Here is a 25,020-nt window from a genome sequence, read left to right on the forward strand (position 1 = left end):
CCACCCAATCAGTGATACCGTCATAGAAGGAAATTAAGTTAGTCTGACATGACTTATTAGTTACAAACCCATGCTGACTCTGTTTAATCACTTCATTCTTATCCAGGTATTGACATACATGTTGTTTAATAATTTGTTCAAAGATCTTTCCTGGTATAGAAGTCAGACTCACCGGCCTATAGTTGCCTGGGTCCACCTTCTTCCCCTTTTTGAAGATAGGGGAAGAAGGTGGACCTTCATCCCAAACCTCACCACAGTCTTCATCCCAACCCTAACCCACCTCTTCAACCTGTCACTAACAACTGGTGTTTTCCCCTCAAGCTTTAAACATGCCTCAATCACCCCTATCCTTAAAAAGCCCTCTCTTGACCCATCCTCTGTATCTAGCTATCGCCCTATATCACTTGTCCCCTATGCCTCAAAACTACTGAACAACACGTCCATCTTGAACTGTCCTCCCACCACTCTTCTTGCGCGCTCCTTGAACGATTACAATCCGGCTTCCGGCCACACCACTCCACTGAAACTGCCCTAACTAATGTCACCAAAGACCTACTAGCCGCCAAGTCCAAGCGACACTACTCTGTCCTCCTCCTCCTGGACCTGTCCTCTGCCTTTGACACAGTGGACCATTCCCTATTACTACAGACCCTCTCATTTCTTGGTATCACAGATTTGGCCCTATCTTGGATTGCGTCATACCTAACAGACCGGACATTCAGCGTCTCCCACTCGCACACCACCTCCTCACCGCACCCCCTATCTGTCGGAGTCCCGCAAGGTTCAGTCCTAGGGCCCCTGCTCTTCTCCATTTACACCTTTGGCCACGGACCGCTCATAGAATCTTATGGCTTTCAGTATCACCTCTATGCTGATGACGCACAGATCTACATCTCTGGTCCAGATATCACCTCCCTACTAACCAGAATCCCACAATGTCTGTACGCTGTTTCATCCTTCTTCTCCACTAGATTTCTAAAACTTAATATGGACAAAACAGAATTCATCATCTTTCCCCCATCTCACGTGACCCCTCCAACGGACCTATCCATTAAAGTAAACGGCTGCCCACTCTCTCCAGTCCCACAAGCTCGCTGCCTTGGGGTTATCCTTGACACTGGTCTCTCTTTCATACCACATATCCAAGCCCTTTCCACTTCCTGCCGACTTCAACTCAAAAATATTTCACGGATCCGTACATTCCTCAACCAAAAATCTGCAAAAACAATAGTCCATGCCTTCATCATCTCCCACCTTTACTACTGCAACCTCCTGCTCTGTGGCCTCCCCTGTAACACTCTCGCACCCTTCCAATCTATTCTAAACTCTGCTGCTCGACTAATCCACCTGTCCCCCCCCCTGCTATTCCCCGGCCTCTCCCCTCTGTCAATCCCTGCACTGGCTCCCCATTACACAAAGACTCCAGTTCAAAACCCTAACCGTGACATACAAAGCCATCCACAATCTGAGTCCTCCATACATCTGTGACCTAGTCTCCTGGTACTTACCTGCACGAAACCTCCGATCCTCACAAGATATCCTTCTGTACTCCCCTCTTATCTCCTCTTCCCACAATCGCATACAAGATTTCTCCCGCGCATCCCCTCTACTCTGGAACTCTCTACCACAACATATCAGACTCTCGCTTACCATGGAAACCTTCAAAAAGAACCTGAAGACCGACCTCTTCTGACAAGCCTACAACCTGCAGTAACCAGCGATCCACCAAACCGCTGCATGACCAGCTCTACCCTCGCTTACTGTATCCTCAACCATCCCTTGTAGATCGTGAGCCCTCGCGGGCAGGGTCCTCTCTCATCCTGTATCAGTCGTGACTTGTATTGTTTAAGATTACTGTACTTGTATGTATTATGTATACCCCTCCTCACATGTAAAGCGCCATGGAATAAATGGAGCTGTAATTAATAATAATAATAAACAATAATATTACAAAATCTGCAGCATCTCCATTCCAGTGGCCCTCAACACCACACCTCCTGTCCTCTGCCCCGGTGACCCTAACCACCACACCTCCTGTCCTGTGGCCTTCACCACCACTCCTCTCCTCTGCCTCAGTGGCCCTCACCACCACACCTACTGTCCTGTGGCCCCCACCACCACTCCTCCTCTCTTCCGCCCCGGTGGCCCTCACTACCACTCCTCCTCTCCTTGAACATTGAAATTACTGCCCTCTTATTAATGACTGCTTCTGATAGAGGGTTGAATAATTTCTCTGTAATGGTTTGGGTGTCTTGAGGGGACATAGTTGGGTTTCACCCTCCACTTTTCTCCTCCCCCTGCAGAAAATGTTCGCTTTGCCTGCAAGTGTCGATGGGGCATTCTTCCCTAAAGCTGCCCATCAGATTATGGCCGATAAAGAGGTGAACAGCGTTCCTTTTATGGCTGGAGTCAACAACCAGGAATTTGGATGGATCCTCTCGTTGGTAAGACTAATGAAGGAGGAAATGCTGAGATCATTGTGAAGATCTTTACATCATTGATCTTTCTCCTTCTATCCTCAGGCGATGAATATCTCAGGGTTTCGAGAAGGAATAGAGAGAGAAGCAGCAGAAGAAATGCTGAAGAACTTCCCCATTCTGGTACGAGTACTGCTGGCAGGAGATGCCAATGGCTGAGGGTGGATTATGGGGCACTTAGATGGCAACCTGCATGATTATACGCCACAGGTCTCGTAAAGCAGGGTGGTAGCTACAGAAAGCCTTGGGAAAGGTGCCCATTCTGAGGTGATGAACCATCCACCAGTTCTTCTATGCGAACCTGATCCTGCAGGTCCTTACTTGCCCAACATGTCCCGACATCCACATCCTGCAGAGTTTACGAGATTCTGCTCACTTGTCTGTGACCCTACCAGGAGCAGTGGCCGGCAGCCGTCATCTTCTACCACTGATCTCTCCACTTGTGGTGTAATTCTGGTGATATTCATATATTTCAGGGTCCATTCAGGAGCGCCACCAGCTTCCTGCTAGATGAATATATTGAAGATGAGACTGATCCTGCTGAAGTCCGGAACCGCCTTATAGATCTGGTTGGAGACTTTATGTTTGTCATCCCAGCACTACGAACGGCCAAGTACCACCGAGGTACAATGCATGTGATGGAGAATAATCCCCTCACATATGTTGTGTCCCACATACATAGGGTGAAAGGACAGGGACCACGGCCACCTCCTCTTTATGGTGTTGGGGTCTCTGAAGAACGTAAATTCTTGTTCTGAACCCCACACAATCTTTTATTCCAGATTCTGGCCATCCCACCTACTTCTATGAGTTCCAGCATCGGCCATCGTTCTTTGAGGACTCCAAGCCAGATTTTGTGAAAGCCGATCACGGGGACGAGCTGTTCTTTGTGATAGGAGGTCCTTTCTTGAAGGGCGATGTTCTGTTTATAGCAGGTGACCATCTTAGTCTGCAATAATACTGTTAGGAGTCAGATTCCTGCGTTTACTCAGCAGAGATCCAGATCATCACATTCTGCACTCTCTTCCTATTTATCCACTGCAGAGGAGATTGCAGAGGAGATTGCAGAGGAGATTGCAGAGGACATAGCCTTGCAGCAAATCTCTCCTGAGGCTAAGTCCTTCTGTCCTCTTACTGGGCATGCTCATGGGACGATCTCCCATTGGAGATCAGGAGTCATGTGCTCAGGTCCCGCTCCAGTTCTCATTGGTCCATCTCGGAGATCTGGAAGCGTGCAGAAGGTCCCGGCTGCTATAAAAGGCGCGCATGGCTGTTCCGCCATGCGCTAGTATAGACTTACTTGCTGCTGTGTGTATGAGGACGGATGCATGATTCTGGTGACTGACTCATTATGAAACCCCTTCCCTCTGATATTACGCATGTGGATAGGGACTGAGCTAGAATCAGCACCAGCGCTCCTCTGCTGTAACATCCACAGCTGCTAGCGTCCAACATTGCACTTGCGCCTTGCCTTTGTCGTTTAGCGGCAGTGTCAACGCCGCGCTGAAGTAGCAGCCTCCTTTGCGTTCGCAGTTGCGACGCTCCGCATACGGTAGGTCTAGACGGACGTAGTGCCGCCGTCTTGGGCTACTCCTGTGACCTTATACCGTGTGTGCGTTTTTTACTGAGTACTGTGACTACAACAGGCTCAGGCTCATCTCTGTGAGTTAACTGAGATTGCTCTGCGCACCTTGGGTAAAGTTTAACCCTGTGTGCATTTCCGCCATATTGCTCCTGCCACCACTTAGCAGCGGTTATATCACCTACTGCACGGTGGACCCCGAGCGGCGAACGCATTTTATTATTATTTTTATTTAGTGCGTTCCGCCGTCCCTAACAAATACATGCGGGATGATGATGATGATGATGATATATGGGGGCATTTATAGATCAGTCACGCACCGTAGCCAAGTAGTTGGTACTTTCTCTCCTGAAACGACTCTTCCACGGTTGTTGGTATCATTCTTACATTTCTCTTGTTTTGCTCCATTTTTGGGACACCAGTACCTTTCTGTTCTGCAGGAGACACTTCTGTGATTTGGTGCCGGAGCGCAGAGTAATATAGAATAACATTTATCGAAAATAAGAATGTGCTGAACTGGCAATCTCTTCTCGCCATATTGTTTCACACAGAACAGATCAGAAGTGGAATTTTCAATATTTTTTGAAAATTCAGCAAAATGTTACTGTACGTAAAGTTAATAAGCAAATTGCCTCTTCAGAGAGAAAGAGGACTTTTACTCTACAGCGCCACCTATTGGTAGTAGCGATCCTACAAGTCACAATCAACCCTTTAACGAGTCTTGTAACATGACTTAGGATAAAAACCAAATCAGAATCTCAATTTGCAGACACGGTGTTTCGGGATATTGGCCCTCGTCAGTACAAAGTATGAGATCTGATTTGGCTAGGTGTACGTAAAGTTACAGACTTTGACTATCAACGACCTATAGCGTATATTAAGGTTCAGAGATTGTGGAGAAATCCATCTGCACAAGGGAGAAGGTGGACGGTCACTAGTGGGGGCTCGGGGTCTTGAGATGCCACTGCATTAAATACAGAAAGGATCCGGTCCGGCAAATCACTGAATGGGCTCAGGAAAACGTCCAGAAATCATTATCTATGATCATAGGTGGCCGAGCACTCCACAAATGCTACGGACAGCTCCATTATGTAGAGAAGTAGCACACTTTAGAAGCGCTGCCGTCTTCTTTGGGCCTCAGATCATTTATAATGAATGGAGGCAAAAAGGAAAACTGTGGAGTGGTCGGAGGGATCAGAATGTGAAATTATCTATGGAGACCCGGGACGCTGTGTCCTGCAGCTTCAGGAGGACAGGGACCATCCAGCTTATTGATGATAGCGGACCACCCAGCTTGTTATCGAGGAGAGGGGACCGCCCAGCTTGTCATTGGGGTGAGGGACCGTCCTGCTTGTCATCAGGGAGAGGGGACTGTCCAGCTTGTCATTGGGGAGAGGGACCGTCCAGCTTGTCATTGGGGAGAGGGACCGTCCAGCTTGTCATGGAGGAGAGGGGACTGTCCAGCTTGTCATTGTTGAGAGGGACCATCCAGCTTGTTATCAGCACACTGATCACATTTCTGAAGCATGGGGGGCATTAGTGTCCGTGGCTGGAGCGGCACACACATGAGACCCCAGTATTATCATAGAATCATAGAATCGTAGAGTTGGAAGGGACCTCCTGGGCCATCTGGTCCAACCCCCTGCTCAAAGCAGGATTCGCTAAATCATCCCAGTCAGATGTCTGTTCAGCCTCTGTTTGAAGACTTCCATTGAAGGAGAACTCACCACTTCTCGTGGCAGCCTGTTCCACTCACTGATCACTCTAACTGTCAAAAAGTTTTTTCTAATATCTAATCTGTGTCTCCTCCCATTCAGTTTCATCCCATTGCTTCTAGTCTTTCCTTGTGCAAATGAGAATAAAGTTGATCCTTCTACAATGTGACAGCCCTTTAGATATTTGTAGACAGCTATTAGGTCTCCTCTCAGTCTTCTCTTTTGCAAACTAAACATTCCCAAATCCTGCAACCTTTCCTCATAAGACAGGGTTTGCAGACCGGTCACCATTCTGGTCGCTCTTTTCTGAACTTGCTCCAGTTTGTTGATGTCTTTTTTAAAATGTGGTGCCCAAAACTGGACACAATATTCCAGATGAGGTCTGACCAAAGAGGAGTAGAGGGAAATAATGACTTCACGTGATCTAGACTGTATGCTTCTGTTAATACATCCTAGAATTGCATTTGCCTTTTTTGCTGCTGCATCACACTGTTGACTCACATTCAGACTGTGATCTATTAGTATACCCAAGTCTTTTTCACATGTGCTGTCACTTAGCCCTATTCCTCCCATTCTGTATATGCTTTTTTCATTTTTATTGCCCAGATGTAGTACTTTGCATTTCTCCCTGTTAAAAACCATTCTGTTAGTTGCTGCCCACTTCTCCAGTTTATTTAAATCTTTTTTAATCCTCTCTCTCTCTTCTCTAGTATTAGCTATCCCTCCTAGCTTTGTGTCATCAGCAAATTTAATCAGTTTACCCTCAATTCCTTCATCTAAATCGTTGATAAAGATGTTGAACAATACAGGGCCCAGGACAGAGCCCTGTGGTACCCCACTTGAGACATTCTTCCAACTGGATGTGCAGCCATTTACGACCACTCTTTGGGTCCGATCACTAAGCCAGTTATGAATCCACCTAACAGTTGCCTTGTCCATTCCATACTTAGTCATTAAGTGGTGTTAGAGGTGTTAGACGTCTGCATGTGGAAGATGTTGTCCTGTTCCAGGGAAGTCTTTGTATATTTCAGTAACATAATGCAGGACCACATCCTGACTCCATCATTGTACTTTGCGGCACAGAATTTGTTTTTCATTCTCAAACCTGGTTTCTCTTTCCTACATATTAGATGTTCTGGTGATAACTTCTCTTTTCTGGTCCCGTGCAGGAACATTTACTGCGTGTTGTGATCTAATTCTTCTATTTTTCTCTCAGGAGCCGCCACAGAAGAAGAGAAGGTTCTGAGCAAAGCAGTTATGAGATACTGGGCCAACTTTGCCCGCACCGGGTAAGACATATGCTGGGTGACGGACAGATATTGGGGGCTTCCTTGCCTTCAGCCCCCCCACTACACCCCCCATACCACATGTATATCCCGCCACTGTCCCGTGCTGAAGTTGATGCATCTTTACGCTTTCTCCACTTTGTCTCCAGAGACCCCAATGGTCCGGGCTTGGTGCACTGGCCACAGTACGATGAGGATGAAGATTACATGGAGATAAACCTGAAGCAGAAAGCGGCAAAACAGCTCAAGGCCGGAAAGTATGAATTCTGGACCCACGTGCTCCCTGAGAAGATGCAGGAGGCGCCGCAGCAGCAGCAGCACAGCGAGCTGTAACCGCTGCCACAGTCATTTACTGCAGAGTGTAAAAGACGCACTGACCCCTGTTCACACGCACACTCCTACAGTGCCTTGCGAAAGTATTCGGCCCCCTGGAACTTTTCAACCTTTTCCCACATATCATGCTTCAAACATAAAGATACCAAATGTAAATTTTTGGTGAAGAATCAACAAGCGGGACACAATTGAGAAGTGATCAACCCCACCCCCAGAGGTCTTATTTAACCATAAGAATGAATTCAGATAAATTGGTGCCAGCCATAGCTTTCCAATTTCTGTCTATTTATTGTATGCCCAAAGCAATGTCCACGAGGGAATTCTACGTAAATGAGCAGCCCAATAGTATTTAAAGGGAATCTGTCACCTATTTTTTCGCATATAAGATGCGGCCACCGCCATCAGGGGCTTATCTCCAGCATTCTGTAATGCATTCTATAATGCTGTAGATAAGCCCCCGATGTAACCTGAAAGATAAGAAAAACGAGTTATATTATACTCACCGGGGTGGGCGGTCCGGTCCAGGTCTGATGGGTGTCGCAGTCCGAGTCCGGCACCTCCCATCTTCTAGCGATGACGTCCTCTTCTTTGCTTCCCGTCGCGCACCTGCGCAGGCGCACTGTTCTGCCCTGTTGAGGGCAGAGCAGAGTACTGCAGTGCGCAGAAGGTCAGAGAGGTCCTCAACAGGGCAGAGCAGTACACCTGCGCCAGAAAGCAAGGAAGAGGAAGTCATCTCTAGAAGATGGGAGGCGCCAGACCTGGACCGCAACACCCACCGGACCGCCCCCCCTCCCCGGTGAGTATGATATAACTGTTTTTTCTCCTCTTTCAGGTTACATCGGGGGCTTATCTACAGCATTACAGAATGCATTACAGAATGCTGTAGATAAGCCCCTAATGGCGGTGGAAAAATGAGGTGATAGATTCCCTTTAATAATGTCAAGGACCGACAGCCCCCCTTGCGATCTGTGAGACACAGATCCTGTGATGTTTATCATATGAACCATAACATGGCTGCATGGAGGGATTTAAGTTCACACATGGGGACTGTGACCGGTAGGGTCTCAAAAAAAAATATAGTAACTTAGGAAGGAGGGACATCTTAATTGAAGTAATGCGGCCAATTAGTGAGAGCGAGAGGGGTTCCCATTTATCTAATGGAAAGTGGGAGAACTTGCACAATTGGTGGCGACTAAATACTTTTTTCCCCACTGTAATGGTTGGATTATAGCGGATCGTGCCGTCCACTCCTCTCAGAGGGCTTCCCTGAGAAACCGAATGTGAAGGAACCGAACCCTCATCCAGATGGAAGAAGTCAGTTCAATAAAGTTTTCCAAATAGTTGGATCTTTTAATTAGAAACTCATTCAATCGCCAGTGACATTTTTTGGTAAATGATTGAGTAGATTTAAGGTCCAACACCACAGCGTGCGCAGTCCAGGTGATGTGCCCCATCACAGCCTTCGTCATCATTCTAAGGGTCAAAATATGTGCAAAAAAAAAAAATCAATTCTAGTGTGATGAGAGGGATAATAGAAGGAGAAGACCCTGTCCCCGGGATGATCTATTCTCCACAAACCAAACAAGGAGTTAGCCCTAATTAATTTCCTAAAGTCTCTCGCCATTCTAGTTAGGTTTTGTGATGGGGGATTATTATTAATAGATTGTCTGTCAAAGTATCAGCGAAGACCCATTGTTCCTCTCTTTCCGCCTACGACACTCAAACGTTCCTTTCTTCTCTTCTGGGTCCAGAAGAGTGGAAGATCCTCAAGGGAGCGCAGTGTCGCCGAAACTCCCTCTCTCCGCGCTGTCAGGGCAAAGGGGACTCCCCATCTATAAGGGATCTTAAGGTCTTTCCGGACAGTTAGCAAGGGACTAAGCAGCCTCCTCTTTTGTGGAGTAATGAGAGACAGGTCCGGGAATAGTTGAATGGCAGTGTCCTGGAAAGTAATCTCCTTTAAGGACCTGGCCTTCATCATAATTCTTTCCTTGATTTCAAAATCATGTAAACATCATATTATGTCTCTTGGAAATGGTGTTGAGCCCTTAGGCTGAAGGGACCTATGAGCCCGATCAAATTTAAGGGGTGCAAGGCCTGGGTCATCCAAACTGGAGGAGAAGATTTCCTGCAAGATTAGCTTAGTATTTTCCTGCTGGTTTCATTCCGGGACTCCCCTCACTCTGATGTTACGTCTCCTGCCCCTGTTATCTAAGGGGTACTTCACACGTAGCGAGATCGCTATCGAGATCGCTGAAACGTCACAGCTTAAGGCCAACGGTATCAAGGAGGAGATTGAGCTGCTCATGGACCGGCTCGGTGACACCGCCTCACACGTCTCCCTGATGTTGGCGATCTAACACAGAGAAAAGTTTTTTAATGTCTTTACAGAGAATATAAGAAAACGCCAAAACCAGAAGGCCATAAACAAAGACCTGAAGCAGCTGAAGGAGTACCTCACCGGTAAGACATTCAGACAACGTGGGATATATATGTGTGCGACCACCAAAACGCAGACCATGTAGTGTCCTCACACTGGGGTGTACGACCACTGTAGCCAGGCCATGCAGTGTCCTCACACTGGGGTGTACGACCACCGTCACACAGGCCATGATGTCCTCACACTTGGGCACACGACCACTATAGCCAGGCCATGCAATGTCCTCACACTGGGGTGTATGACCGCTGTAGCCAGGCCATGGTGTCCTCACACTTGGGCACACAACCACTATAGCCAGGCCATGCAATGTCCTCACACTGGGGTGTACGACCACTGTAGCGCACCATGCAGTATCCTCACACTGGGGTGTATGACCACTGTAGCGCACCATGCAGTATCCTCACACTGGGGTGTACGACCACCGTCACACAGGCCATGGTGTCCTCACACTTGGGCACACGACCACTATAGCCAGGCCATGCAATGTCCTCACACTGGGGTGTACGACCACTGTAGCGCACCATGCAGTATCCTCACACTGGGGTGTACGACCACTGTAACGCACCATGCAGTATCCTCACACTGGGGTGTATGACCGCTGTAGCTAGGCCATGCAGTGTCCTCACACTGGGGTGTATGACCACCGTCACACACCCCTATCGAGGTCTGAGTCGTCAGAATAGCTGCTGTGTGACAAGGTCCCAACGACCGCCGAGGTCGTTATACGGATCGCCGGATCGTTGCTGCGTCGTTGAGTAGAGCTGCCTGTTTGACAGCTTACTAGCAACCACGTGGTGACGCACCAGCGATCCTTACCAGGTCTTATCGTTGTCGGGATCGCTGGAGCGTCGCTACGTGTAACGGGGCCCTAAGTCTTTCATTTGAAGATGGAGATCTGTGAGCATTTTCTGCTGCGTATTGGATGACTGTTGCAGCTCAGACATGTAGGATCTGGTTGCATAGTGTTCTTGCTCATAGTGTTCTCACTCCAAGGAGTCAATTCTGACTGATAAAAGCTGCAAGTCCTGTCACACGCAAGCAATTTCAGATCTGGATGTATCGTTAACCTCTGATATAAGTGCTTTAAAGTCTTTTGAGGGGAAATGTGCAAAAAAACAGCCATTGTGGAGGAAAGTGCTCATCCAGGCTGTCCCCCTCCTCATCAGAAGACCCCTCTAAATAGTAACTCTCATCATCTTCAAGGGAGATACTAGGGGTTAGCTTGGGAGGATCTTTTTGGTAGCTTAATATTCCCCTTTTCCCAGATTTACCCTTCCCTACATTGTTTGTTAAATGACGTGTTGTTAAATGGCATGATGAGTCTGATTTGTTGAGTTTTGGCTATTAAAGGATGATTGTTTGTCTAGTAATTCATTTCTTGGAACACCCTTTGGTATCCTCGCCAGGTGGATCTCTGGCTGTAATCTCGCTCATGAAATCTCATGCTAATCTGTTCCTTGGGGCTTGGGAGCCTGATATTTTCCTATGTACCGTAATCCAATTAAGCAAATTGGTAAAATACACAAATGGATCCGCTATCTAGACAACATTTCTTTAATCTGGGAAGCTTCCATGGAACAACTGAACACTCGGATGTGTGAACTGAATTCTAATGAATGCACCTTTGGTCACAGCTAAAAGATCAAGAAATTTACGGGACCTTTTTGTCAAAAGTCACTCTGCTCCTGATTCCAACAACACCAATGTATCTGGCTCTTTCCTTCAAGGCTTCGTGGGTTACGCAAAGCGTGCAGAAACCTAATCAAGTGTAAAGAATTTCAGAACTCGGAAAGGACCCGTACTTGTGAGATCTTACATCGACTGCCCTGTCCTTCTTCAGGTGTAATTTACTATGCTCAATGTCCGTGTAAAATAATTTCCATTGGAACGACCACTCGGGAATGTAAAATTTGTGTAAGGGAGCACAGACGTGATAAAGCCAGGACTTCGAGAGATGGTGAACCCTTAACGACCTTACCAATACACTTCACATAATTTCACAATTCCGACTCAGGCAAACTCATCTTGGGAGCCATCGATCAGGTATCAGTGGGGCAGAGGGGTGGGAATTTATGTAAAACATTAGCACAGATTGAAAGTCGTTGGATTTTCCGGTTACACACAGTTGCTCCGTTAGGCCTCAATGAGAGCCTTGGGTTTAGTTCTTTTATTTCAATTATGGTCTCACTTTTCCATCCTGGGAGCGGGTGGGGGGGAGTTCCCTTTCCTTTTTGTGTAGTTTTTAATCTCATACATTCCATTCTGGTCTTTTTCCATCATTTTATTACTCTATCAAACACTAATCTAATTTCTATCTTACAGCTGAACTGTATGTACCATGATGATCTGAGGTCGGGCTGCGTTGGTTGGGTCTCGTGCATCCTCACAGGTCTCCCTCCTGCCGCTTCCTCTTCTTTCTTACAAGAATCTATGCCGGAATCTTTAGAACAATCTCATCCCTCTGGGCCGGCTGCCATTTCTGGACTGCTCACATCTTTTAGTCCATTGCAGGAACATTTTTTTCAGGACTTTATGTGATTTGGACTGGAAGATTATTTATATTTTGCTTCTTCTACACATATCTCTTACATTTACTTAAAGCTTGAACTATACTATATATTTTGAGTTTTCTTCTCAGTGGGCGTTTTCTCATCCACTTTATATCATGTCGCTAGCCTTTTAGTGTCTCTGTCGTCTCTTTACAGCTTTGTGCTCTTTTTATCCTCGTGGCTATCACACTCGCTGCACTTTATAATATTCTCTGGCGTATCTTGTCATTAATAGCGCTCATCATTTCACATTGATGTCAGCAGTTTAGTTTGATGCTGAATTCTTTATATTAATCCCTGCCTTTTTTGCACACAATAATATTTCCACACCAATCTTTCATTTCTAGACACATCATCACACATTTAGTTTTTCATTAGAAACCTCCACCTTTCAGCACTTACACAGTCTACCTGTCCCAATACCTTCTTTTGGTTATTTTCCCCAGTGTTACGCATGCAGCGCTTTCTCACCCTCGGATGTCTAGATAAGTGGCCTCAGGAACCAAGGCGCATGCGCCGTCTCCTTGATGGACCATGCCGGCTGTCGTACCACGGCCGCGTCCCATCTAAGAGGAGTCACGTTGGCGGCACATGTGCCATTCGAACTGGGGCTTTCCTTCCGTTTGCCGCACTTCCCTGAATACACCTGCACATACCTGCTAAATACATACCGCCGATTGGCCTCTCACACTATTTAACCTGTCCAACCCCTCCCAACACACGCCTCCTTACGAAGGAGCGAAACGTGCCTTGGGGTGGCGGGGACACCACACACCACTGCTTTATTTCATATAAGTGCTGTCTTTTACGTTACTTTAGCAGCCTATCAACTCTACATGGAACAATATATCCCTCTATTAAGTGCTATGTATTAAAGGCGCTCCTTACACTTCAGCTTGCTGCACCTTTCCACTAGATTGTTCAGGATGCTGTCCTCCCCGCTTACTGCGCAGTCACCTTGTATTTAATAGTGTGTTTTACTCATTGTAATCTTGCGCAAAATAAAATTAGCTTTTTCCTGGCATTATATACTGTAGCTCTGTGCTGTTCATATATTTGACCCAGTTCATGCGGAATCTACCTTTATTTATGGCTTTATTGGTGTAGTTATCAGTATTTATAAGCCAGAACCAGCAGTGGTGACGAGTCTCCATTATACGCCTCCAAATACAGATATAAAATACTGACCAGATACTGAGCGTGTGAACGTGGACTTACACTCAGCAGCCAAAACTAAAGGGAATACCAGACACAACCCCTGGAGGAGGATCCGACGTCACCAATAATCACACAGCACTGACATAAACCGCAGGAGGAATGAAGGAAACCGGGGCTGAGCCTTGTAATCGCCCACCATGAGGGCTCCGGAAATATCACCGACAGAACAAGAGGTAGAGCACACGAGCACAACACGAAAGGCTTGTTTATAGCAGGTCACCATGGAGACTCCTAGGTCTGCGTTAGAGCTGTATACAGAAAACACAATAATTTTATTACACTATTTTCATTCACCTCAGTTATTTTAGATGAAAAAATATCCATCCCCCCAAGGAACAGTCAGCAGATAATAGTCCTACACTGTGCGGGAGAACGATAAAGGACGAATTCTCATTGAAGATATTCCTAATGAAAAGTGGTGGCCTGCCAGCAGCTGTAGGATGGCGTATGCTGGATGGCGTACGCTGGATGACGTATGCGGGATGTCGTATGCTGGATGGAGTATGCTGGATGACGTATGTGGGATAACGTATGCGGGATGACATATGTGGGATGTTGTATGCTGGATGGCGTATGCGGGATGTCGTATGCTGGATGGCGTATGCTGGATGACGTATGCGGGATGTCGTATGCTGGATGACGTATGCTGGATGGCGTATGCTGGATGACGTATGCGGGATGTCGTATGCTGGATGACGTATGTGGGATAACGTATGCGGGATGACATATGTGGGATGTCGTATGCTGGATGGCGTATGCTGGATGGCGTATGCTGGATGTCGTATGCGGGATGTCGTATGCTGGATGTCGTATGCTGGATGGCGTATGCTGGATGACGTATGCGGGATGTCGTATGCGGGATGACGTATGTGGGATAACGTATGCGGGATGACATATGTGGGATGTCGTATGCTGGATGGCGTATGCTGGATGGCGTATGCTGGATGACGTATGCGGGATGTCGTATGCTGGATGTCGTATGCTGGATGGCGTATGCTGGATGACGTATGCGGGATGTCGTATGCTGGATGATGTATGTGGGATAACGTATGCGGGATGACATATGTGGGATGTCGTATGCTGGATGGCGTATGCTGGATGTCGTATGCTGAATGGCGTATGCTGGATGACGTATGCGGGATGTCGTATGCTGGATGACGTATGCGGGATGTCGTATGCTGGATGACGTATGTGGGATAACGTATGCGGGGTGACATATGTGGGATGTCGTATGCTGGATGACATATGTGGGATGACGTATGTGGGATGGCGAATGCTGGATGACATGTGGGATAACGTATGCGGGATGTCATATGCTGGATGACGTATGCGGGATAACGTATGCTGGATGACATATGTGGGATGACGTATGTGGGATAACGTATGCGGGATGACATATGTGGGATGTCGTATGCTGGATGACATATGTGGGATAACGTATGCGGGATGACATATGCTGGATGACGTATGCTGGATGACATATGTGGGATGAAGTATGTGGGATGGCGTATGCGGGATGACGTATGCGGGATGACTTATGCAGGATGACGTATGTGGGATGACGTATGCGGGATGTCGTATGCTGGATAACGTATGCGGGATGACATATGCTGGATAACGTATGCTGGATGACGTATGTGGGATGGCGTATGCTGGATGACGTATGCAGGATGACGTATGCGGGATGGCGTATGCGGGATGGCGTATGCGGGATGACATATGCTGGATAACGTATGCTGGATGACGTATGTGGGATGGCGTATGCTGGATGACGTATGCAGGATGACGTATGCGGGATGGCGTATGCGGGATGGCGTATGCGGGATGACGTATGCGGGATGACGTATGCGGGATGACGTATGCTGGATGACGTATGCGGGATGACATATGCTGGATAACGTATGCTGGATGACGTATGTGGGATGGCGTATGCTGGATGACGTATGCAGGATGACGTATGCGGGATGGCGTATGCGGGATGGCGTATGCGGGATGACGTATGCGGGATGACGTATGCGGGATGACGTATGCTGGATGACGTATGCGGGATGTCGTATGCTGGATAACGTATGCGGGATTACATATGCTGGATAACGTATGCTTGATGACGTATGTGGGATGGCGTATGCAGGATGACGTATGTGGGATGGCGTATGCTGGATGACGTATGTGGGATGGCGTATGCTGGATGACGTATGCGGGATAACGTATGCTGGATGACATATGTGGGATGACGTATGTGGGATGGCGTATGCGGGATGGCGTATGTGGGATGGCGTATGCTGGATGACGTATGCGGGATAACGTATGCTGGATGACATATGTGGGATGACGTATGTGGGATAACGTATGCGGGATGACATATGTGGGATGTCGTATGCTGGATGACATATGTGGGATAACGTATGCGGGATGACATATGCTGGATGACGTATGCTGGATGACATATGTGGGATGAAGTATGTGGGATGGCGTATGCGGGATGACGTATGCGGGATGACTTATGCAGGATGACGTATGTGGGATGACGTATGCGGGATGTCGTATGCTGGATAACGTATGCGGGATCACATATGCTGGATAACGTATGCTGGATGACGTATGTGGGATGGCGTATGCTGGATGACGTATGCAGGATGACGTATGCGGGATGGCGTATGCGGGATGGCGTATGCGGGATGACGTATGCGGGATGACGTATGCGGGATGACGTATGCTGGATGACGTATGCGGGATGTCGTATGCTGGATAACGTATGCGGGATTACATATGCTGGATAACGTATGCTTGATGACGTATGTGGGATGGCGTATGCAGGATGACGTATGTGGGATGGCGTATGCTGGATGACGTATGTGGGATGGCGTATGCTGGATGACGTATGCGGGATAACGTATGCTGGATGACATATGTGGGATGACGTATGTGGGATGGCGTATGCGGGATGGCGTATGTGGGATGGCGTATGCTGGATGACGTATGCGGGATAACGTATGCTGGATGACATATGTGGGATGACGTATGTGGGATAACGTATGCGGGATGACATATGTGGGATGTCGTATGCTGGATGACGTATGCGGGATGGCGAATGCGGGATGACATTATGGATAACGTATGCTGGATGACAAAAGTGGGATGACGTATGTGGGATGGCGTATGCGGGATGACGTATGTGGGATGGCGTATGCTGGATGACGTATGCGGGATAACGTATGCTGGATGACATATGTGGGATGACGTATGTGGATAACGTATGCGGGATGACATATGTGGGATGTCGTATGCTGGATGACGTATGCGGGATGGCGAATGCTGGATGACATGCTGGATAACGTATGCTGGATGACATATGTGGGATGACGTATGTGGGATGGCGAATGCTGGATGACATGTGGGATAACGTATGCGGGATAACGTATGCTGGATGACATATGTGGGATGACGTATGTGGGATGGTGTATGCGGGATGACGTATGTGGGATGGCGTATGCGTGATAACGTATGCTGGATGACATATGTGGGATGACGTATGCGGGATGACGTATGTGGGATGACGTATGCTGGATGACGTATGCAGGATGTCGTATGCTGGATAACGTATGTGGGATGACGTATGTGGGATGACGTATGCTGGATGACGTATGTGGGATGGCGTATGCTGGATGACGTATGCAGGATGACGTATGTGGGATGGCGTATGCGGGATGATGTATGTGGGATGATGTATGTGGGATGGCGTATGCGGGATGACGTATGTGGGATGGCGTATGCTGGATGACGTATGCGGGATAACGTATGCTGGATGACATATGTGGGATGGCGTATGCTGGATGACGTATGCGGGATAACGTATGCGGGATGGCGTATGCGAGATGGCGTATGCGGGATGACGTATGCGGGATGGCGTATGCTGGATGACGTACGCGGGATGGCGTATGCTGGATGACGTATGCGGGATAACGTATGCTGGATGACATGTGGGTTGACGTATGCTGGATGACGTATGCGGGATAATGTATGCGGGATGACATATGTGGGATGACGTATGCGGGATGGCGTATGCTGGATGACGTATGCGGGATAACGAATGCTGGATGACATATGTGGGATGACGTATGAGGGATGGCGGATGCTGGATGACGTATGTGGGATGGCGTATGTGGGATGGCGTATGCTGGATGACGTATGTGGGACGACGTATGCGGGATGGCGTATGCTGGATGACGTATGCGGGATAACGTATGCTGGATGACATGTTTGATGACGTATGCTGGATAACGTACGCTGGATGACATATGTGGGATGACGTATGTGGGATGGCGTATGCTGGATGACGTATGTGGGATGGCGTATGCGGGATGACGTATGCGGGATGGCGTATGCTGGATGACGTATGCGGGATAACGTATGTCGGATGACATGTGGAATGACGTATGCTGGATGACGTATGCGGGATAACGTATGCGTGATGACATATGTGGGATGACGTATGCGGAATGGCGTATGCTGGATTACGTATGTGGGATGGCGTATGTGGGATGGCGTATGCTGGATGACGTATGCCGGATGACGTATGTGGGATGGCGTATGCTGGATGATGTATGCGGGATAACGTATGCTGGATGACATGTGGGATGTCGTATGCTGGATGACGTATGCTGGATAACGTACGCTGGATGACATATGTGGGATGACGTATGCTGGATGACGTATGTGGGATGGCGTATGCTGGATGACGTATGTGGGATGATGTAAGCGGGATGACGTATGCTGGATAACGTATGCTGGATGACATATGCGGGATGTCGTATGCTGGATGACGTATGCTGGATAACGTATGCTGGATGACGTATGTGGGATGGCGTATGCTGGATGACGTATGCGGGATAACGTACGCTGGATGACATATGTGGGATGACGTATGTGGGATGGCGTATGCGGGATGACGTATGTGGGATGGCGTATGCTGGATGACGTATGCGGGATGGCGTATGCTGGATGACGTATGCGGGATAACGTTTGCTGGATGACATGTGGGATGACGTATGCTGGATGACGTATGCGGGATAATGTATGCGGGATGACATATGTGGGATGACGTATGCGGGATGGCGTATGCTGGATGACATGTGGGATGACGTATGCTGGATGACGTATGTGGGATGGCGTATGCTGGATGACGTATGCGGGATAACATACGCTGGATGACATATGTGGGATGACGTATGTGGGATGGCGTATGCTGGATGACGTATGCGGGATGGCGTATGCTGGATGACGTATGCGGGATAACGTACGCTGGATGACATATGTGGGATGACGTATGTGGGATGGCGTACGCTGGATGACGTATGCGGGATGGCGTATGCTGGATGACGTATGCGGGATAACGTATGCTGGATGACATGTGGGATGACGTATGCTGGATGACGTATGCGGGATAACGTATGCGGGATGACATATGTGGGATGACGTATGCGGGATGGCGTATGCTGGATTACGTATGTGGGATGGCGTATGTGGGATGGCGTATGCTGGATGACGTATGTGGGACGACGTATGCGGGATGGCGTATGCGGGATAACGCATGCTGGATGACATATGTGGGATGACGTATGCGGGATGGCGTATGCGGGATGACGTATGCGGGATGGCGTATGCTGGATGACGTATGTGGGATAACGTACGCTGGATGACATATGTGGGATAACGTACGCTGGATGACATATGTGGGATGACGTATGTGGGATGGTGTATGTGGGATGGCGTATGTGGGATGGCGTATGCTGGATTACGTATGTGGGATAGCGTATGTGGGATGGCGTATGCTGGATGACGTATGCGGGATGACGTATGTGGGACGACGTATGCGGGATGGCGTATGCTGGATGACGTTTGCGGGATGGCGTATGCTGGATGACGTATGCGGGATAACGTATTCTGGATGACATATGCTGGATAACGTACGCTGGATGACATATGTGGGATGACGTATGTGGGATGGCGTATGCTGGATGACGTATGTGGGATGGCGTATGCTGGATGACGTATGTGGGATGATGTAAGCGGGATGACGTATGCTGGATAACGTATGCTGGATGACATATGCGGGATGTCGTATGCTGGATGACGTATGCTGGATAACGTATGTGGGATGGCGTATGCTGGATGACGTATGTGGGATGACGTATGCGGGATGGCGTATGCTGGATGACGTATGCTGGATAACGTATGTGGGATGACGTATGCTGGATGACGTATGCGGGATAACGTACGCTGGATGACATATGTGGGATGACGTATGTGGGATGGCGTATGCGGGATGACATATGTGGGATGGCGTATGCTGGATGATGTATGCGGGATGGCGTATGCTGGATGACGTATGCGGGATAACGTATGCTGGATGACATGTGGGATGACGTATGCTGGATGACGTATGCGGGATAACGTATGCGGGATGACATTATGTGGGATGACGTATGCGGGATGGCGTATGCTGGATTACGTATGTGGGATGTTGTATGTGGGATGGCGTATGCTGGATGACGTATGTGGGATGACGTAGGTGGGACGACGTATGCGGGATGGCGTATGCTGGATGACGTATGCGGGATAACGTATGCTGGATGACATGTGGGATGTCTTATGCCGTATGGATGGATGACGTATGTGGGATGGCGTATGTGGGATGGCGTATGCTGGATGACGTATGTGGGATGATGTAAGCGGGATGACGTATGCTGGATAACGTATGCTGGATGACATATGCGGGATGTCGTATGCTGGATGACGTATGCTGGATAACGTATGCTGGATGACGTATGCGGGATAACGTACGCTGGATGACATATGTGGGATGACGTATGTGGGATGGCGTATGCGGGATGACGTATGTGGGATGGCGTATGCTGGATGACGTATGCGGGATTGCGTATGCTGGATGACGTATGCGGGATAACGTTTGCTGGATGACATGTGGGATGACGTATGCTGGATGACGTATGCGGGATAATGTATGCGGGATGACATATGTGGGATGACGTATGCGGGATGGCGTATGCTGGATGACATGTGGGATGACGTATGCTGGATGACGTATGCTGGATGACGTATGTGGGATGGCGTATGCTGGATGACGTATGCGGGATAACGTACGCTGGATGACATATGTGGGATGACGTATGTGGGATGGCGTATGCTGGATGACGTATGCGGGATGGCGTATGCTGGATGACGTATGCGGGATAACGTACGCTGGATGACATATGTGGGATGACGTATGTGGGATGGCGTATGGTGGATGACGTATGCGGGATGGCGTATGCTGGATGACGTATGCGGGATAACGTATGCTGGATGACATGTGGGATGACGTATGCTGGATGACGTATGCGGGATAACGTATGCGGGATGACATATGTGGGATGACGTATGCGGGATGGCGTATGCTGGATTACGTATGTGGGATGGCGTATGTGGGATGGCGTATGCTGGATGACGTATGTGGGACGACGTATGCGGGATGGCGTATGCTGGATGACGTATGCGGGATAACGTATGCTGGATGACATGTGGGGTGTCATATGCTGGATGACGTATGCTGGACAACGTACGCTGGATGACATACAGTGGGGAAAAAAAGTATTTAGTCAGTCAGCAATAGTGCAAGTTCCACCACTTAAAAAGATGAGAGGCGTCTGTAATTTACATCATAGGTAGACCTCAACTATGGGAGACAAACTGAGAAAAAAAAATCCAGAAAATCACATTGTCTGTTTTTTTTTCATTTTATTTGCATATTATGGTGGAAAATAAGTATTTGGTCAGAAACAAGCAATCAAGATTTCTGGCTCTCACAGACCTGTAACTTCTTCTTTAAGAGTCTCCTCTTTCCTCCACTCATTACCTGTAGTAATGGCACCTGTTTAAACTTGTTATCAGTATTAAAAGACACCTGTGCACACCCTCAAACAGTCTGACTCCAAACTCCACTATGGTGAAGACCAAAGAGCTGTCAAAGGACACCAGAAACAAAATTGTAGCCCTGCACCAGGCTGGGAAGACTGAATCTGCAACAGCCAACCAGCTTGGAGTGAAGAAATCAACTGTGGGAGCAATAATTAGAAAATGGAAGACATACAAGACCACTGATAATCTCCCTCGATCTGGTGCTCCACGCAAAATCCCACCCCGTGGGGTCAGAATGATCACAAGAACGGTGAGCAAAAATCCCAGAACCACGCGGGGGGACCTAGTGAATGAACTGCAGAGAGCTGGGACCAATGTAACAAGGCCTACCGTAAGTAACACACTACGCCACCATGGACTCAGATCCTGCAGTGCCAGACGTGTCCCACTGCTTAAGCCTGTACATGTCCGGGCCCGTCTGAAGTTTGCTAGAGAGCATTTGGATGATCCAGAGGAGTTTTGGGAGAATGTCCTATGGTCTGATGAAACCAAACTGGAACTGTTTGGTAGAAACACAACTTGTCGTGTTTGGAGGAAAAAGAATACTGAGTTGCATCCATCAAACACCATACCTACTGTAAAGCATGGTGGTGGAAACATCATGCTTTGGGGCTGTTTCTCTGCAAAGGGGCCAGGACGACTGATCCGGGTACATGAAAGAATGAATGGGGCCATGTATGGTGAGATTTTGAGTGCAAACCTCCTTCCATCAGCAAGGGCATTGAAGATGAAACGTGGCTGGGTCTTTCAACATGACAATGATCCAAAGCACACCGCCAGGGCAACGAAGGAGTGGCTTCGTAAGAAGCATTTCAAGGTCCTGGAGTGGCCTAGCCAGTCTCCAGATCTCAACCCTATAGAAAACCTTTGGAGGGAGTTGAAAGTCTGTGTTGCCAAGCGAAAAGCCAAAAACATCACTGCTCTAGAGGAGATCTGCATGGAGGAATGGGCCAACATACCAACAACAGTGTGTGGCAACCTTGTGAAGACTTACAGAAAACGTTTGACCTCTGTCATTGCCAACAAAGGATATATCACAAAGTATTGAGATGAAATTTTGTTTCTGACCAAATACTTATTTTCCACCATAATATGCAAATAAAATGAAAAAAAAACAGACAATGTGATTTTCTGGATTTTTTTTTCTCAGTTTGTCTCCCATAGTTGAGGTATACCTATGATGTAAATTACAGACGCCTCTCATCTTTTTAAGTGGTAGAACTTGCACTATTGCTGACTGACTAAATACTTTTTTTCCCCACTGTATGTGGGATGACGTATGTGGGATGGCGTATGCTGGATGACGTATGTGGGATGGCGTATGTGGGATGGCGTATGCGGGATGACGTATGCGGGATGACGTATGTGGGATGGCGTATGCTGGATGACATGTGGGATGGCGTATGCTGGATGACGTATGCGGGATAACGTATGCTGGATGACGTATGCGGGATAACGTATGCTGGATGACATATGTGGGATGACGTATGTGGGATGGCGTATGCGGGATGACATATGTGGGATGGCGTATGCTGGATGACGTATGCGGGATGGCGTATGCTGGATGACGTATGCGGGATAACGTATGCTGGATGACATGTGGGATGACATATGCTGGATGACGTATGCGGGATAACGTATGCGGGATGACATTATGTGGGATGACGTATGCGGGATGGCGTATGCTGGATTACGTATGTGGGATGACGTATGTGGGATGACGTAGGTGGGACGACGTATGCGGGATGGCGTATGCTGGATGACGTATGCGGGATAACATATGCTGGATGACATGTGGGATGTCTTATGCTGGATGACGTATGCTGGATAACGTACGCTGGATGACATATGTGGAATGACGTATGTGGGATGGCGTATGCTGGATGACGTATGTGGGATGGCGTATGCTGGATGACGTATGTGGGATGACGTATGTGGGATGGCGTATGCTGGATGACATGTGGGATGGTGTATGCTGGATGACGTATGCGGGATAACGTATGCTGGATGACATATGTGGGATGGCGTATGCTGGATGACGTATGCGGGATAACGTATGCTGGATGACATGTGGGATGTCGTATGCTGGATGACGTATGCTGGATAACGTACGCTGGATGACATATGTGGGATGACGTATGTGGGATGGCGTATGCTGGATGACATATGTGGGATGGCGTATGTGGGATGGCGTATGCTGGATGACGTATGTGGGATGATGTATGCGGGATGACATATGCTGGATGATGTATGCGGGATGTCGTATGCTGGATAACGTATGCGGGATGACGTATGCTGGATAACGTATGCTGGATGACGTATGTGGGATGGCGTATGCTGGATGACGTATGTGGGATGACGTATACGGGATGGCGTATGCTGGATGACGTATGTGGGATGGCGTATGCTGGATGACGTATGTGGTATGCTGGATGACGTATGTGGGATGGCGTATGCTGGATGACGTATGTGGGATGACGTATGCGGGATGGCGTATGTGGGATGACGTATGAGGGATGGCGTATGTGGGATGACGTATGCGGGATGACGTATGTAGGATGACGTATGCGGGATGACGTATGCGGGATGACGTATGCGGGATGACGTATGAGGGATGGCGTATGCTGGATGATGTATGCGGGATGGCGTATGCTGGATGACGTATGCGGGATGTTGTATGCTGGATGACGTATGCGGGATGGCTATGCCGGATGATGTATGCAGAATGATCTATGCTGGGTGAACCATGCCGGATTACTCAGGATGGATTACATATGACGTATATCGGGTGATGCATGCCAGATGACGTACGTTGAATGATGGATGCCGGATGACGTACGTTGAATGATGGATGCCGGATGACGTATGCTGGGTGACATTTGCCGGATGCCGTATGCTGAGTGACATTTGCTGGATGACGTATGCTGAATGATGTATGCCAGGTGACGCATGCCGGATTACTCATGACATATGAAGTATGTCGGGTGACGCATGCCAGATGACGTACGCTGAATGGTGTATGCTGGGTGACGTATGCCGAATGACATACGCTGGGTGACGTATGCCAGTTGATGAATGCTGGGTGACGTATGCCGGGTGACATATGCTGAATGACGCCGGGTGACGTATGTTGAATTCTGGGTGACATATGCCAGGTGATGTATGCTGGGTGACGTATGCTGAATTCTGGGTGACGTATGCTGAATTCTGGGTGACGTATGCCGGGTGACGTATGCTGAATTCTGGGTGACGTATGCCGGGTGATGCATGCTGGGTGACGTATGTTGAATTCTGGGTGACATATGCCAGGTGATGTATGCTGGGTGACGTATGCTGAATTCTGGGTGACGTATGCTGAATTCTGGTGACGTATGCCGGGTGATGCATGCTGGGTGACGTATGCTGAATTCTGGGTGACATATGCCAGGTGATGTATGCCGGGTGACGTA

At 48.3% G+C, this 25,020-nt stretch overlaps 1 protein-coding gene across 2 annotated transcripts in view; it reads left to right on the top strand.

Moving 5' to 3' along the window:
* Positions 1-8,736, top strand: part of LOC141079255 (fatty acyl-CoA hydrolase precursor, medium chain-like) — a 29,896-nt gene extending 21,160 nt beyond the window's left edge. For both annotated transcript variants that reach the window (XM_073565297.1, XM_073565298.1), the window contains 6 exons: positions 2,304-2,444; positions 2,523-2,600; positions 2,954-3,101; positions 3,260-3,412; positions 6,991-7,063; positions 7,210-8,736. In XM_073565297.1, coding sequence (XP_073421398.1) covers positions 2,304-2,444; positions 2,523-2,600; positions 2,954-3,101; positions 3,260-3,412; positions 6,991-7,063; positions 7,210-7,393 — 777 coding nt within the window. In that variant the 3' untranslated portion in view covers positions 7,394-8,736. The remainder of the gene's footprint in view (positions 1-2,303; positions 2,445-2,522; positions 2,601-2,953; positions 3,102-3,259; positions 3,413-6,990; positions 7,064-7,209) is intronic.
* The last annotated feature ends 16,284 nt before the right edge of the window (positions 8,737-25,020 follow it).

The sequence above is a fragment of the Dendrobates tinctorius genome, unplaced genomic scaffold (assembly GCF_039654945.1).
Source record: "Dendrobates tinctorius isolate UK_male_01 unplaced genomic scaffold, ASM3965494v1 ptg000643l, whole genome shotgun sequence".
In the NCBI taxonomy this organism is placed as follows: Eukaryota; Metazoa; Chordata; class Amphibia; order Anura; family Dendrobatidae; genus Dendrobates; species Dendrobates tinctorius.